At 40.8% G+C, this 17,326-nt stretch overlaps 2 protein-coding genes across 30 annotated transcripts in view; one reads left to right on the top strand and one right to left on the bottom strand.

The window, feature by feature from the left end:
• EIF4G3 (eukaryotic translation initiation factor 4 gamma 3) overlaps positions 1 to 17,326 on the top strand; it is a 376,290-nt gene that overhangs the window by 22,190 nt on the left and 336,774 nt on the right. The gene's annotated exons all lie outside the window — the stretch shown is intronic.
• LOC108585455 (cytochrome c oxidase subunit 7C, mitochondrial-like) lies at positions 8,210 to 8,486 on the bottom strand. The gene has a single exon (XM_017957919.2). The coding sequence runs from the start codon at positions 8,399 to 8,401 to the stop codon at positions 8,210 to 8,212; it is 192 nt and encodes a 63-aa protein (XP_017813408.1). The 5' UTR covers positions 8,402 to 8,486.

The following is a 17,326-nucleotide window of genomic DNA, read 5'->3' as shown; positions in this document are numbered from 1 at the left end:
TTTTTTCTTTCTTTTTTTTTTTTTTTTTGCGCCTCAAATTTGAAAGGCCTTCTATCTATAGATTGTACTAGGACCTGCAGATCCAATGTCTTTACTCCTCATAGGTAACAATTTGATTTAGTGAGAAAATATAGGTATTTCTGTTTCTGAGTTTTGTTAACAGCAAATTGTTTAGATGGGATTAAAGGCCCCAAATGTACTCTAGTTATCTTTGTGGAACCCATGGATGAACACCGAGAGAGAGAGAGAGAGAGAGAGAGAGAGTGTGTGTGTGTGTGTGTGTGTGTGTGTATGTACGTGTGTATACTCAAACCATTGGACTCAAACTCAGATGATTCTACTGCCTCAGCTTCTTGAGTAGGTGGGATTACAAGTGTGCCACTGTGCCTGGTTTATGTTGTGTTTTAGTGGTGTTAAATCTTGAGTATCAGGTCAGTGTGATTGTTTTAGTTGGAGGAGCTAAGTTGAAATAAATATTTGGTCATCATAAGTTACAGTTCATAAGCACTTTAAAAATAATCGCTTTTCTTCAATTAACTATATATTGGCTTGGCGTGGTGGCTAATGCCTGTAATTCTAACACTTTTGGAGGCCAAGGTGGGTTGATTGCTTGAGCTCAGGAGTTTGAAACCTGCCTGGGCAACATGGCAAAACCTCATCTCTACCAAAAATACAAAAGTTAGCTGGGCGTGGTGGTATGCGCCTCTCGTCCCAGCCACTTGGGAGGCTGAGGTGGGTGGATCACTTGAGTCCAAGAGGTAGAGAGGCTGCAGTGAGTGGAGATCGTACTGCTGCACTCCAGCCTGGGTGACAGAGTGAGACCTTGCCTCAAAAAAAAAAAAAAAAAAAAAAAAAAGCTATGTATTTATCAAATAGAGTCCAGGCACAGAAAGGAAGTTTTCTTATGCTTTCAGTGCTTTCAGTGACATTGAAGGCTTTGGTCAGTTCTTAAGGGCACCAGTGTGAAATTAGTTGACGATAAGGACAATTGTGAGAAACCTCCAGTTGGTCAAATAGCCTTTGGAAACTTACTGCTTGTTATTCTTTCTAATTTTCTTGGAATATTTTGAGAGAAAAGTCATTATTCCCTTTTATTCCAGAATCATGTTAATGAGGTAGCTTAACTGCTATTCAGCTGAGGGCTCAACTGAGTGTAAAAGGACAACTGGTAATGGTAAACTGAAGGAAAGACTAGTAGAATCTTGAGAAAGAATAAGAAAAAAGAGAAGAGAAATGTTATTGTTTTGATATTACAGATTAAGCTAACTACAGTACCTGATTCTTAGCAGGTGCACAATACTTATTTAATCAATAATTAATGGAGCAAATATTTATTAACTAACATTGTATGTCTGTGCTGTCTATTGAAGAATATACAAAAGAAACCTGAGGCTGGGTGTGATGGCTCACACTTGTAATCCCAGCACTTTGATAGGGTAGACAGAAGGAGCACTTGAGCCTAGGAGTAGGAAGACCAACCTGGGCAACATAGGGAGATGCTGTCTCCACCAAAAAAAAAAAAAAAAAAAAAAAAAAAAAAAAAAAAAAAAAAATTAGCCACATGTAGTGGTGAGTCCCAGCTGTGTGGGAAGGGCTAAAGCAGGAGGGTTGCTCTAACCCCGGAGGTTGAAGCTGCAGTGAGTCGTGATCATACCACTGCACTCCAGCCTGGGTAAGAAAGAGAGCAAGATCTTCTCTTTAAAAAAAGAAAAAAAGAATGTACAGTACTCTCAAATGGAGGTAGATCAGAAAGTCAGTGAGGACTAGAGGAATAGGAAGTAGTATTTGGGCTGACTTGAAGTTGAGGGGAAGGACATCTACAGTTGAGGGAAATGGTATGGGCAGAGTTGTCAGTGGTTAGGAAATGGTGTATGGTGTTATTTGGGGTAGTCTGAAGACCCACTGGGCTAAAATAGAAAGCAGTGAATGTGCATCTGACAATTTTGGAGACCCTTTGGATATCTAACTGTATAATTGATCGTTTATTTATTTTTTTTGAGACAGGGTCTTGCTTTGTTGCCTAGGCTGGAGTGCAGTGGTTTGATCATGACTCACTGCAGCCTCAACCTCCCAGACTCATGCAATACTTCTGCCTCAACCTCCCAAATAGTAGGGACGACAGGTGGTCCCAGGTTGATATTTTGTAGAGACGAGGTTTCACTATGTTGCCTAGCCTGGTCTTGAACTCCTGGGCTCAAGCGATCCTCTGGCTCCGGCCTCCCAAAGTGCTGGGATTACAGATGTGAGCCCCTGTGCCCAGCCTAATTTTACCAAGGTTTTCCAAGGTTTTGCTGAGGTACATCCTGTCTAGAGGGAAATGGAAAGGAAAGGGTGATCGTATCATGAAAGCTATCATAAAGGAAGAAAAATAGGGATTTGAATATCTTTGATGAAAGAAGAGTTAAAATTGACTCCAGGGTTTTGAGACTAGAAAATGATGCTGTTCAATGATGTAGTAAGAAAGATGTAGGATTTAATTGTATACATCGTTTTGAGATAGTGGTCAGATAAATTCAGTTTAGGACGTGTTGGATTTGAAATGAATGAAATGTCCAATTCATTTTACAAACAAATGGAGATAACTGAAGATGTTTGGAAATGGGGAGATGGAAGTCAGATGAGCAGAAATAGTTGGAAAAACAAATCTGTGAAAATATAAGCATAATGGAGAGAGAGGGAAGAGAAAAGCATAGATTATTAGTAGTCTATGCAGTGTCTGGTTACTTGAGGAGGATGAGGAAGCTTACAGAAAAGAGGAAGAAACTGCTGAGAGGAAAGAGGAGGATCAAGGCAGCACAACCTTTAAACTATCCAGAATAGATTCCCACTGAGTTTTGTTTATGTAATTGGAGGAAGTGACATTTAATCCTTGACAGCTAGTTTTTGATTGAAGACTCTTGAGTTTTTTTTTTTTTTTTTTTTTTTTGAGTCGGAGTCTCGCTCTGTCGCCCAGGATGGAGTGCAGTGGCAGTCTCGGCTCACTGCAACCTCTGCCTCCCAGGCTCACGCCGCTTTCCTGCCTCAGCCTCCCGAGTAGCTGCAGGCACCTGCCACCATGCCCGGCCAATTCTGTGCATTTTTTTTTTTTTTTTTTAAGTAGAGATGGGGTTTTACCATGTTAACCATCATGGTCTCGATCTCCTGACCTTGTAATCTGCCTGCCTCAGCCTCCCAAAGTGCTGGGATTAGAGGCGTGAGCCACCGCGCCCGGTCTTTTTTTTTTTGGAGACAGAGTTTCGCTCTTGTTGCCCAGGCTGGAGTGCAATGGCACGATCTCAGCTCACTGCAGCCTCTGCCCTCCGGGTTCAAGCGATTCTCCCATCTCAGCCTCCTGAGTAGCTGGGACTACAGGCATGTGCCACCACGCCCAGCTGATTTTTGTATTTTTAGTAGAGATGGGGTTTCACCATGTTGGCCAGGCTAGTCTTGAATTCCTGACCTCAAGTGATCCGCCTGCCTCAGCCTCTCAAAGTGCTGGGATTACAGGCGTGAGCACCTGGCTTTTTGCGTGTTTCTCCTACAAGTCTAAAATTAGTTCTTTAGGGCTTTGGTTTGGAGAGTTACGTTTGTTTATACTTTTGCTTATTTCCTATAATCACATTTTAGAAATAAAAAAAATTTCAAAATATTTATTTATTTTTTTGAGATGGAGTCTCATTCTTTCACCCAGGGTGGAAAGTGGCACTGTCATAGTTCACTGCAAACTCCTGGGCTCAAGCTATTCTTCAGCATTAGCCTTCCAAGTGACTGAGATTAGAGGTGTGAGGCACCGCACCTGGCTAAAACATCAAAAAGATGGAAACCACTTGCTATCTCCCTAATAGGCTGCTGTTGGGGTTCTGGGCAGTAGTTATTGTGAAATCATTAATTTGAAACTGGAGTTTTCAATGAAAGATTTTCATATGCTAATCAGGAATTAGGCAGAGCATGATAAACTCCGTTACTATCCTTAGTTGATAAATTTTAAGCAGAAGAAAAGGAACTGTTTGAGTTACCTTGTCTTGGCCTCATTATTGTGGATTTTCTTTTCTTTTCTTTTTTTTTTTTTTTTTGTGAAAGAGTCTCGCACTGTTGCCCAGGCTGGAGTGCAGTGGCGCAATCTCGGCTTACTGCAACCTCTGCCTCCTGGGTTCCAGCGATTCTCCTGCCTCAGCCTCCTGAGTAGCTGGGACTATAGGCGCATGCCACTGCCAGCTAATTTTTGTGTTTTTAGTAGAGGCGGGGTTTCACAATGTTGGCCAGGATGGTCTCGATCTCTTGACCTCATGATCCGCCCGCCTCGGCCTCCCAAAGTGCTGGGATTATAGGTGTGAACCACTGGCGCCTGGCCGATGTATAATTTCTTAGACTTTTTGATATAGTGAAAATAGCTTGTGGACGATGTGTTTGTGGGGCTAAGGCATCTTGCCCACATTTGGGGAACTCCTTTGTTAGCCCAGTATTTGAACCATTGGGAGCTGGTGATTTGGCAAGCTGTTTTGTATGGAGTGTTGAACAAAGCAGAGTTGGGATACTTTCTGCCTAGATTCTAAAGAGAAGCCTGTGTTCTCGTTGTGTATTCTGACTTGATCGTTCGGTAGATGTTTGTTTGGTAGATGTTAGAGCACTGAAAGTGTGTCCTGGGCTAAGCGCTGGGGAATTAGAAATAAGACATAACCTTTGCGTTCAAGAAACTTACAGTCCTAGCCTGGGCAACATAGCCAGGCCCTGTCTCAAAAAAAAAAAAAAAAAAAAATTTAGGCTGACATAGTAACGCCTGTGCCACTGTAGTTACAGTTACGAGAGGCTAAAATGGGAGGATGGCTTCAGGCCAGGAGTTTGAGGCTGCTGTGAGCTATGATTGTGCCACTGTACTCCAGCTTTGGTGACCGAGTGAGACCCTATCTCTTAAAAAAGAAAAAAAAATTGAAGAAACTTAAAGTCCTTATTCAGGAGACAGATATGTAAGAAGGTAAAGAGAAATCAGTAAGCAGAGGGCCTGTGAGAGCTCTGAGGAGGACCACTTAGCGGGTGAGTGGGAAAAGATTGAGAGAAATGAGGGAATTCAAAGGCTTCTTGGAGAAGGGTACTCCTCTAAACTGAAACTGGAAGGATGAACAAACCATACGAAGGAGAGCAGTGGGATAAATAGAATTCCAGCCAGGAATCAGTGCATGCAGAGACTCAAGACAGTGAAAAATGACTTACCCCTTATTGGTAGAGCAAGGATTTGAAGGGTAGTGGACAGATAATCAGAGGCCACAGGAAGGGCCTTATAAACCATGCTAAAAAGCTTGAAGATCACTCAGATGACAGTGAGCAGCTGTACTGAGAAGCTGACAGTGAGAAGCCGTCAGAGCTGTAGGCTAGGGAATGACTGGTCAATTTGTGTTTTAGAAGGACCCTTCTGGAAACTGGTTAGGAGGGAGGGTTGGGTTATATGTTTGTAGTGAGTAATTCAAATCCAAGATTGATGTGTGAATTAAATTTTTTATTTAGGACTTTTAAATAGATTTTATATACTTTTCATAAGGATGACTTTTCAGATTACCTTTTTTCCTTCAGTTTTTCAAATAGGTATAAAAAAGCTTGTATCTAGGTAAATTCCCATGATTGTTCTCCAGTCTGCATTTAATATATACATGTATGTATACATATATATATATATATATATTTTTTGGAAACGAGGTCTTGCTCTATTGTCTAAACTAGGGTGCAGTGGTGTGGTCATAGCTCACTGCAGCCTTGACCTCCTGGGCTTGAGAGATCTTGTTACCTAAGCCTCCTGAGTAGCTGAGACCACAGATGTGTACCACCACACTTGGCTCATTTTTTTTTTTTTTTTTTTGGCTGGGCAGGGTGGCTCACGCCTGTAATCCCAACACTTGGGGAGGCCAAGGCTGGTGGATCACCTGAGGTCAGGCGTTCAAGACCAGCCTGACCAATATGGTGAAACCTCACCTCTACTAAAAATACAAAAAGTTAGCCAGTCATGGTGGTGTGCACCTGTAGTCCCAACCACTTGGGAGGCTGTGACAGAAAAATTGCGTGAACCCGGAAGGCGGAGGTTGCAGTGAGCCAAGATTGCGCCACTGCACTCCAGCCTGGGCGACAGAGCGAGACAGAGATGGGGGTCCCCTTATGTTGCCCAGGCTATTCTCAAACTCTTGGGCTGAAGTAATCCTCCCACCAGGGCCTCCAAAAGTGTTAGGATTATAAGTGTGTGCCACTGTGCCTGGCCTACATATTTTATTTTAGTTTTTGAGATGGAGTTTCACTCTGTTGCCAAGGCTGGAGTGCAGTGGCGTGATCTTGGGTCACTGCAGCCTCCGCCTCCCAGGTTCAAGCGATTCTCCTGTCTCAGCCTCCCGAGTAGCTGGGATTACAGGCATCTGCCACCAAGCCTAGGTAAGTTTTGTATTTTTAGTAGAGATGGGGTGTCTCTGTGTTGGCCAGGCTGGTCTCGAACTCCTGACCTCAAGTAATCTGCCCGCCTCAGCCTCCCAAAGTTCTGGGATTACAGGCGTGAGCGACTGCGCCCCGCTGGCCTATATATTTAAAAAATATATTTCTGTTTTCAGTTTCAGCCTTTGTTTATGGTTAGTGAGTGGTTAGTAGCAGGTTTGTAGTAGATTGTTTATAAGTGAGTAAAATTGAGGCGTATTGTTTTAATACTCAAATAATGAGACAATAGTGAAAGTACCTGCTCATCAAAAGGTAGGACATCTTTCATCATAGTGCTAAAGAGATACGTAGATGGAGAGATACATAGACGTATAGATACATAGCATATATCTGCATCTCCTTATTAATAGTTCAGCTAGAATTTGAAATGTTAGGTTAAATTGGCTGCCTTTGAATGAAAAAGGAACATCTATTTGTGTTCAGGGTGTAATGCTCAGATGAACCATTGGATATGAAACTAGAAAGCAGTTAGGAGGTGTTTTTCAGTTTAGTCCTTCACTGGAAACCAAAACTTTGAAAATTATTTTTGGAGGGGAGGCTACTTATGGCAGAATTCTTAAAGATGAACTACTTTTGACTCAGAAGTGAAACTGAGTTGAAAATATTCAAAACCAAAACAATAGATAATTTCATAGAATGTTGCAGGTTGTTTTGCCTTTCTGGCTCTCACAAAAAAGGTTAGTGATTGATATTGTATCTGCATATTTTCTATTCCTTTCTCTGTACTTTAGTTAATAGCATTTTGTGATTAAAAAAAATAATGCCCTTGACTTACTTTTTTTTGTTGTTATTGAAAGCAGTTTTTCCTGTGTCTGAGCATGTATAACATTAGTGGTTTACGTAGAGAGTTTGTTTATTGCAACCGGAGGCACATTCCTAGGCAAGAATGGTTTTTTAATGTTCAGTTATCCTATTTCCAGTAGGACATTTTCAGAAATGAGCAAATTCCGTTAAACCAATAACCCTGATTTTGGCGGATAAGCGCTTATACTAATTCTGCTTTGAGAAAAGAGATTGTTCATTCTACTTTAGGAACTACTAGCTAAGTCTGGTGCTTCTTAACCCTTAACTAAGAAAAATGAGGCTTGCTGACAATGGGTAGTTTTTACTGGCCTGTGAAACCCAACAGCGTGTTCAGCAATGTAAACCACAGCAGCTGTCTTTTGCTGGCTTCACTGTTGTTTGAAGTATAATGAAACTGCTTCTTGGCCAGGCTCGGTGGCTTACGCCTATACTCCCAACACTTTGGGAGGCCAAGGCGGGAGGATCACCTGAAGTCAGGAGTTCGAGACCAGCCTGGCCAACATGGTGAAATCCAGTCTCTACTAAAAATAGAAAAATTAGTGTGGTGTGGTGGTGCATGCCTGTAATCCCAGCTACTCAGGAGGCTGAGGCAGGAGAATCACTTGAACCTGGGAGGCGGAGGTTGCCCTGAGCTGAAATTGTGCCATTCATTGCACTGCAGCCTGGATTACAAGAGCAAGACTCCGTCTCAAAAAAAAAAAAAAAAAAAAGCTGCTTCTCACAAATGGCTACACCTGCTGACTCATCTTCTAGCCCCTAAACAACTATAGTATCCAGCATTACTGAATGCTGGGACTTGAGAATAAAGAGAACCAGAATCTTCTTTTTTTTTTTTATTTCATGTCATAAGTTTATTGACAAACATATCTAGTAGGCCATGAGTTAGAGTTTGATCCATTTCCAGAGGCTGTATCTCTTAAAATGCTCTTCATATCTGTTAAATGGATGAGCTGAAACATCCTTATGATTTAAGCAGTTGGTGTCGTACTATAAAGAAGGGTGCAGCAAATGCAGATCCAAAGTACAAGCACATCTTAACTAGTAACGCCCACTTGTTTTCCACTGAAAATGGCAAATACTTCCCAGGACCCTCCTCATAGTGGCTCCTACGGACCACAGAGGTTGTGAACCTCCGGGTGCTGTGGCCCAACATAACGCTGCTGGAAGCTCTGCGAAAAGCGCAGAGACGGGGGACGGATGAAATGGCGGCACCTCATCAAGACCTTGTTTTCACGACCTTGTTCCCCCGTGCTCGAGAACCAGAATCTTAGAATGTGAGAGTTAGAATGGATTATGGAAATCTTTAACTCACCTCCTTCTCAAATGGCCTCAGCTATTAAAAAGAAATGTTACTGTGGTAGCTGTCATAGTAGGTAGTTAAAAGAATGATAGTGCTATTCAGAATGCCATTAGAATCTTCTAGATGAGTGAAGATGTTTGTCTGTCTAGGAGTCTTTGAGATGTGGTATCTTTTAGCCGCCTTTCAAAAATAACACATTCTGAAAGTGACTGAAAGCTACTAGGGGCAGCACACATCTGGGCCTGCTATACACTTCAGGAGGACTGTGGGAAGAAGTAAAAATGAAGAGTGACCATTGTCCCTCAACATTTTCTAATCTAATTAGAAAATAGATTTGAGAAAGGAGGGAACTTTGGAGCATTTAGGAATCAATTTGTGATTATTTAAAAATTATTTTGGAGACAGCATATTTCTTTGTTTCCCAGGCTGGAGTGCAGTGGCTATTCACAGGTACAGTCATAGCTCCCTGCAGCCTCGAACTCCTGGCCTCAAGCCATCCTTCTGCCTCGGCATCTTGAGTTGCTAGGATGACAGAGTGTGTACATCGTGCTTGGCTTGAATGGATCTTTTACCTATGTATGATTTTGTAACATCATGCATTGGTTATTTGGAAGATTATAGGATTATGCATCAGTTATTTTGAAGGTAATTGTTCATTAAGTTATGTAAATTTTCCAAATGTTGATATATTTTTTATATGGCATAAAATCATGTTATTAATAGCTGATATCACTATGATCTTATAAGGAGAGTATTTTGGGAAGCTCTCTGGGTCATGGTAGTAGATACCAGCTTACTGTGACTTGTAACGGCTGGAAAGGTAATTGAAGTTGCATTAGGAAACAGTCTGGGAGTTGAAGGGAAATGGATTTTACTTTTATAAAAAAGTTTTATGTTGAAGGCCCTGTAGGGGGCATTTTATTTTTCTGGTTGCTTTTTTTTAGTGTTAGCACGTTTGATTCCATCTAAGGAGTACGTAACCAAAGGTAGATGGCCTTTTCAAATCTGTGAACCCAAAGATTTAAAAAAAAATTTATTTGCTTTTATTTTATTATTTTATAGAGACAGGGTCTCGCTCTGTTGCCCAGGCCGGAGTACAGTGGCATCATCTTGGCTCATTGCAGCACCGACTTTCCAGACTCAAACTATCCTTCTGCCTCAGCCTCCAGAGTAGCTGGGACTGTAGGCATGTGCCACCATGCTCAGCTAACTCTTGAATTTTTTTGTAGAGATGGGATTTCACCATGTAGCTCAGGCTGTTCTCAGACTCCTAAGTTCAAGCAATTCACCTGCCTTGGCCTCCCAAAGTCTTAGGATTATAGGCTTGAGCCACCATGCCTGGCCCGAAGAAATTTCTGTGATGGAATGTATAGTGTACTTCTGAGCTTGTCTGCTTTTTTTAGGTGCTTGGTTCCCTGTCAGTTATAAATCTGGGAGTCTTTAGAACTTCTTTTGAGCCTTTTAATCCCTCCATTCTCCAATCTAAAGCTAGACCTCATAATTGTCTGATTAGAGTCCTGGATCAGTCTTACCTCATGGAATTGGTTTCAGTTTTTCCCTAGGCTTAGTTACTGTCTTCTTTTGTTTGAATTTAAGTCTGTTTTACTAAACTAGTATCTAGAGTGAGATAGGGACTAGGATGAATCTCTTTCCAAGTGGAGTGGGTGATGTAGTTTGATCTAGGAGTTTGTTTCTTGTGGCCCTAGGTGATGTAACAGAAACTGGACTGTTGTATTATATTTTGTTAGTATTCTAAGAGATTTTTTTTAACATACATTCAAGGGTTACCTTGAAATTAGCCCTGCTTTTTTTTTTATTTAATACAATTTGCTTTTATAGAATTATACTTTGAAAGTTGGTATTCAAATAAAGTCCTGATCTCATGTCATCTTTCATGATAGTAAACCTTTTGAAACATGCTAAAGGCCTAGTAATATGACGTTGGGCAAATTACAGGCTATATAGGCATTGAAATACTATATAACCATTAAAAATGTTACAGAAACATTTACTGATATAAAAAAGTGCACATTTTCTCTGTGGAAGTTAGTTAAAAATAGCATGTATATTCAAATTTTATTTAAATACATTAGGAAAAGGTGCTTGATTATACAGCAGTGTTCATGTGGTTACTGGTTGGTGGTGAGATTAGGTCATTTGATTTCTTTCTGCAATAAGTAATATTTTTTTTAACCATGTTATTGATTGATTGATTGATTGATTGATGGAGTCTCACTGTGTTGCCCAGGCTGGAGTGCAGTGGTATGATTCTGGCTCACTGCAACCTCCGCCTCCCGAGTTCAAACAATTCTCATACCTCAGCCTCCCAAGTATCTGGGATTACAGGCGCGTGTCACCATGCCCAGCTAATTTTGTATTTTTAGTAGAGATGGGATTTCACCATATTAGCCAGGCTGATCTCGAACTCCCGACCTCAGGTGATCCACCCGCCTCGACCTCCCAAAGTGCTGGGATTACAGGTCTGAGCCACCGCACCCGGCCAGTTATTTTTATAATTAGCAAATTAAAGCTACTTCTATTTTGGAAAATGAAAACAAGTTAAAATTTGACTCTCCGTGAACTCTCATTCAGCAAAGATTAAATTACGTTATTTTAAGACAGTGAAGAGGAATTTAAAATGCATTTAGATTTTCAACAGAAATAAGGGAGTTTTTGTTGTTATTGTTAACTATTAGTTGAGTAGAAGCTAAACTCGTTAAGCATTGTGTTCCCCATTCTGATTAATGTTGGTTTTACCATAGAATCAGTATAGTGCCGATCTCACATTGTGATGAATTAGGTTTCCTCAAATTTTTCATGATGCTATGAAAAACGGTTTAAAGTGCTTAAGTATAGGCATCTTTTTTTTTTTTTAAACCTTATTTTAAATGACATGGCATATTATTGCAACATTTTTTATGATGCCTGCTTCATTGTTATTTTTGTTAAAGAGTTTCCATTTTAAAAGTCCTTTGCCATCTTGTCCTTACTGTCCTGGCTTTCATCTGGGACTGCAGCAGGGCTGAGCCAAAAATGGCTGCTGCAGCAGCAGGGGCGGGCATAGTATAGGACTTGGCTTCTGTGGTTCCTGTGAAGACGCAGGAAGAGAAGCTTGGGGAGAATGCCTTGACTCGGGATTCTCTTAATGGTTGTGGCCACAAGAATTGGGCTTTTCTTGTGGAAGAATTTCCATACTGTAGATTCTGCTGTTTGGAGGGAATGACACTGAGTATTGGGATTTACAGCATTAGTGGGGGACCCACCCATTCTCTGCAGTAGAAGAAATCTTAGCTGATGCTGTCATTCACTGAGCAGGATTGGCTATTTTCAGAAAGCAGCAAGGCTTACCTGTCTGTGTCAGTTGATGACAGATACATGTCCAGAATGATGGTGATTTCTAGCTTGGTGGGTGAATGTACTTAAATGCAAATTATCTCTCAGGGATGGAGTGGGTGGCATATAGTAGAGGATTAAAAAGGTCTTCCCTTTCGTGCAGCTCGTGTGAGGATTACTGTTCCATATAAAAAATCTGCTTGGTACGTTAAGGTGAGAGATGGGGAGTGGTTTGAGTAGAGAATTAAAGTTGCTGTATGTGCTCTTTGGGCCACTCTCCAAGAGGAAATACACTGCCATTTGGATGGGGTGAGTTTGTGCCTGAGTTCCAGTCCTTTCTGCCTGTGACTAGAGATAGGCATGATGTAAAAACACCAGGATCTGCTGCTTAGCAACCAGTAAAATACCGTGTATCTAGATAGGCAGTAACACAGTACTTCATTCATTTCTCTTTCAGTGTGATGAAGAGAAAAGGCTTTTTTGCTTAAGAAACAGAAAAACCCCCGTTCTCTAGGAAAGCCATATGTAATCATTGTGGAAAATACAGGAAAAAAAAAGAACAAGTTTACTCATAACTCTAACTCATTGATGTATTTTGATAAATTTCGTTGAAGGAATTTTTTGTTTATATATTATACATATTTTTGTACATATTTATGTACACATGAGTTGGCATATATGTGTTTATATGTATACACACATTTGCGTAGCTGCAAATCATACTGTAAATGTAACTGTGTATTATTTTTCCTATTTTAACATATTGATATATTAACATTTGTTTCTTTCTTTTTTCTAGAGGTAGAGTCTCTGTCGCTTAGGCTGGAGTACAGTGGCATGATCATAGCTCACTCTAACCTCCAGCTCCTGGGCTCAAGCTATCCTCCTGCCTCAGCTTACCCAGTCGCTGGGATTGCAGGCATGAGCCACCTTAACTGGCCAGTATAGTCACATTTCAGTAAACATTTTGAAGGCATCTTTAATGGCTTTATAATATTAGATACATGACCGTGCCACAATTTACTGAAAACACATTCCTTATTGTTGGATTTTTGTTTTTTTTTTTTCTTTTTTTGACATGAGGATCTTGCTGTGTTTCCTAGGCTGACTTTGAACTCCTGACTATCCTCCCACCTCAGCCTCTCAAGTTGCAGGGATTACAGACATGCACCATTTACTCGATTTTTAAGTTAACAGTTTGCTATTGAAAGGAGTGCTGAGACCAGGCAGGGTAGCTCATGCCTGTAATAACCAGTTTGGGAGGCCAAGGTAGGCAGATTGCTTTAGGCCTAGGAGTTCAAGACCAACTTGGGCAACATAGCAAGACCTTGTATCTATGAAATTAGAAAAAAATTAGTGAGGCCTAATGGAGTGTGCCTGTAGCCGTGGCTACTTGGGATGTTGAGCTGGGAAGATTGCTTGAGCTCAGGAGTTTGAGGCTGCAGTGAGTTATGATTGTGCTATTGCACACTCCAGCTTGGGTGACAGAGTGAGACTCTTCTCTTAAAAAGAAAAGAAAAAAAGGAATGCTGGAAACCATCTTTGTGCATAATGCTTTTCAGTATTTTAGATACTTCCTTAGTAAAAGTAAAAATTACTGAGTCAACAGGTGTGAACACTAGGAAAATTGATCTATATTACCAGATACGAATTTTCACTTTACCTGCAGTGTACCCTAGTGCCTGTTACATTTTTAAAATTGTTTTTATTGATACATAATACATGTACATATTTTCAGGTTCTGCTCTTTTTATCAGCATTAAATATTGCAGTCTTTCAGTTTTTGTTTGTTAGGTGAAAATGATAGACGATTTTAGTTTGCATTTCTTTCATTACTTGTAAGGTTTATTTTTTCTCCCTTGTTTACTAGGTTTATTTATTTATTTTTTTTGAGACGGAGTCTCACTCTTTCGCCCAGGCTGGAGTGCAGTGGCTGGATGTCCGCTCACTGCAAGCCCTGCCTCCTGGGTTCACGCCATTCTCCTGCCTCAGCCTCCTGAGTAGCTGGGACTACAGGCGCCTACACCACACCAGGCTAATTTTGTTTTTGTATTTTTAGTAGAGAGGGGGTTTCACTGTGTTAGCCAGGATGGTCTCGATCTCCTGACCTCGTGATCCGCCCGCCTCAGCCTCCCAAAGTGCTGGGATTACAGGCGTGAGCCACTACGCCCGGCCATTTATTTCCTGTTTGGGAAATTATTTGTTCATATCCTAGGCTCATGTATTTTTTGAGATTTTGGTTTAGGTTCAAAATTTAGCAAAGGCTGGGCGCGGTGACTCACGCCTGTAATCCCAGCACTTTGGGAGGCCGAGGAGGGCGGATCATGAGGTCAGGAGTTTGAGACCAGCCTGGCCAACATTAGTGAAACCCCATCTCTACTAAAAATACCAAAAATTAGTCAGGTGTGATGGCAGGCACCTGTAATCCCAGCTACTCAGGAGGCTGAGGCAGGAGAATTGCTTGAACCCGGGAGGCAGAGGTTGCCGTGTGCTGAGATTGCACCATTGCCCTCCAGCCTGGGCGACAGTGTGAGACTCTGTCTCAGAAAAAAAAAAAAAAAAGAAAAAAAAACTTAGCAAAATAATGCATGTGTTTTATAAATAATACAAATTATATAGATTTATTTATTTATTTATTTTTTGAGACAGAGTCTTGCTCTGTTGCCAGGCTGGAGTGTAGTAGCATGATCTCAGCTCACTGCAGCCTCCGCCTCCCGGGTTCAAGAGATTCTCCTGCCTCAGCCTCCTGAATAACTGGGATTACAGGTGCCTGCCACCATGCCTGGCTAATTTTTTGTATTTTTAGGAGAGACGGTGTTTCACTATGTTGGCCAGGCTGGTCTCGAACTCCTGACTTCGTGATCCACCCGCCTCGGCCTCCCGAAGTGCTGGGGGATTACAGGTGTGAGCCATTGCACCTGGCCAATTATATAGATATATACCTTCATATGATGTATTTTAAAATAGGAAAAACTCTTTTCACTTATACTTTCATGATTAAAGGTTATCACAGTTGACAGTTTGGTGTGTCTGTTCTTACCTTTTTATATGCATTTACATATAAGGAGAAGAAGAGGGAGAGAGAGAAAAGCAGAGGTTTTAGAGGATGGACTGGAGCTGGGCTTTGGTTTGTGTCCTGACTGCTGGAAATGTGAAGTATCACCTTGGTGGATTTGGAGTCCCAGCTCTCTTGATTTAGTGCTGTGTGTCTTGGGAAAGCGATTTAACCTGTTTGTGCCCTAGTATCCTTATATTTACAGAGAGTGGTAGTTACAGACTCTGGTGTCTTGAGTTCTGAGGATTAAATGAGTTAATACATTTAGAATGCTTAAAATAGTACCTGAGAACCAGTGTTATATAGTAAAATAGGTATAGTAGTTGCTGTTAATATTATTATTGTATTACATTACTGTGTAAAAGGAATGTAAGTAGGATTATACTGCCCATGCTTAGTGTCTCCTTATTTATGTATCATATAAATCTTTGCCATGTCAATACATACAGACCATTGTGTAGTCTAGTTGTACTATTATTTTTTTCCTATTTGTGGATATTAATGTAGTTTTTAATGGATATTTTGGTATTAAAGTTGTAGTGCATATCCTTGTACATATATATCTTTGTGTGTATGTATTTTAGTAGAATGGAGTCCTGTAAATAGAATTGCTGAATTGAAAAGTATGTAAATAAAAGAGCAACAACTTGACAGTCACTTTTTCAATACTAAGAACTTTTCTTTCTGCTGCTTTTTTGGGGGCTAGCAGTTGTACCTTATTTTATGACTTTAAACAATTTTTTTGAGAAGAGTCTTGCTCTGTTGCCCAGCCTGGAGTGCAGTGGCATGATCATGGCTCACTACAGCCTTGACCTCCCTGGCCAAAGTGATCCTCCCACCTCAGCCCTCCAGATAATTAGGACCGTAGGTGTACGCAGCCATGCTCAGCTAATTTTGTTTATCTTTTGTAGAAATGAGGTCTCACAACGTTGAACAGGCTCGTCTTGGACCCCTGGGTTCAAGCAGTCTTCCCTCCTTGGCCTCCCATGTTTTATGACTATTAATCACGAGTCTTTTCAAATATACTAATTTGAAATTTAATAAACCTTTTTACTGTGCACCATCTCTCTCCTCTGGGAGATCTCCTCTTTGTTCTTTACTTTGTTAATGTATGGTAATTAGTAGTTTCTATTCATAGTTATGAATGAAGGATGAGGTCTTCCAATAATTTGTTTTTGGTTGTCTGTAGGGAATTCAAATAATTTTTTTAAATGAATATATTATTTAAAAAAGTGGAAATACCTATGTTAATTCATGGTACGTTTGTATTATGGTCAGTTTTTTATGTCTGCATACTATTTATGTTTTGTGGAGTGGAGTTTCTTATACAGAATATTTTCCAAATATATTTTAGTTGTGATTTTGGACCTATATCATCTCCTCAAAAAAATAGATACTGTGAGGTGGAAATCCTGAAATTTCTTCCTTTTTTTTTTTGAGATGCATTCTCACTTTTGCCCAGGCTGGAGTGCAGTGGCATGATCTCTGCTCACTGCAACCTCTGCCTCCTGGGCTCAAGCGATTCTCCTGCCCCAGCCTCCAGAGTAGCTGGATTACAGGCACCCGCCACCACGCCTGGCTGATTTTTGTATTTTTAATAGAAATGGATTTTTGCCATGTTGGCCAGGCTGGTCTAGAACTCCTGACCTCAGGTGATCTGCCTGAGACTGATCTGCCTCAGCCTCCCAAAGAGCTGGGATTATAAGCGGGAGCCACTGCACCCCACCCAAATCCTGAAATTTCTGAAATAACTATCTTTAGGTAACTTACTAGCTTTTGAAGAGTTCAAGTTTGCCTTTTATTAGTTAATGCATTGATAGTAGTAGTATTTTATAGACTTTCTTGTGTGAAATGAAAAGCTCCTTGTGACTATTAATTTTTCTTATTCCAGTTATTGAATTACTGTTGTCACCATCTAATATGTAATTTTATTTATTTATTTTTGAGATGGAGTTTTGTTCTTGTTGCCCAGGCTGGAGTGCAATGGCGTGATCTTGGCTTGCTGCAACCTCCGCCTCCCAGGTTCAAGCAATCCTCCTGCCTCAGCTTCCCTAGTAGCTGGGATTGCAGGTGCCCACCACCATGCCTGGCTACTTTTTTTTGTAATTTTAGTAGAGACTGGCCATGTTGCCAGGCTGGTCTCGAACTCCTGACCTCAGGTTATCCACCCGCTTTGGCCTCCCAGAGTGCTGGGATTACAGGTGTGAGCCACCGTGCCTGGCCAATTTTAATATTTTTTAAATATAAAATTGCCTCTCTGATTTGCATATTGTTAGTTATTGAAATTAACTGTTAATAACCATATGTTTGCCCTTCATTTACTTTACTTTATAAAAGTTCTTGAGACAGGGTCTTGCTCTATTGCCCAGGCAGGAATTCAGTGGTGCAGC

The sequence above is a fragment of the Papio anubis genome, chromosome 1, assembly GCF_008728515.1.
Source record: "Papio anubis isolate 15944 chromosome 1, Panubis1.0, whole genome shotgun sequence".
Classification (NCBI taxonomy): domain Eukaryota; kingdom Metazoa; phylum Chordata; class Mammalia; order Primates; family Cercopithecidae; genus Papio; species Papio anubis.
The sequence above is the reverse complement of the archived record's forward strand: the minus strand, read 5'-3'. Positions and strand labels throughout refer to the sequence as shown.

What these genes read in the sequence shown, in the direction of transcription:
- LOC108585455 (XM_017957919.2), bottom strand. Translation starts at nt 8,401, where the DNA reads ATGTTGGGCCACAGCACCCGGAGGTTCACAACCTCTGTGGTCCGTAGG.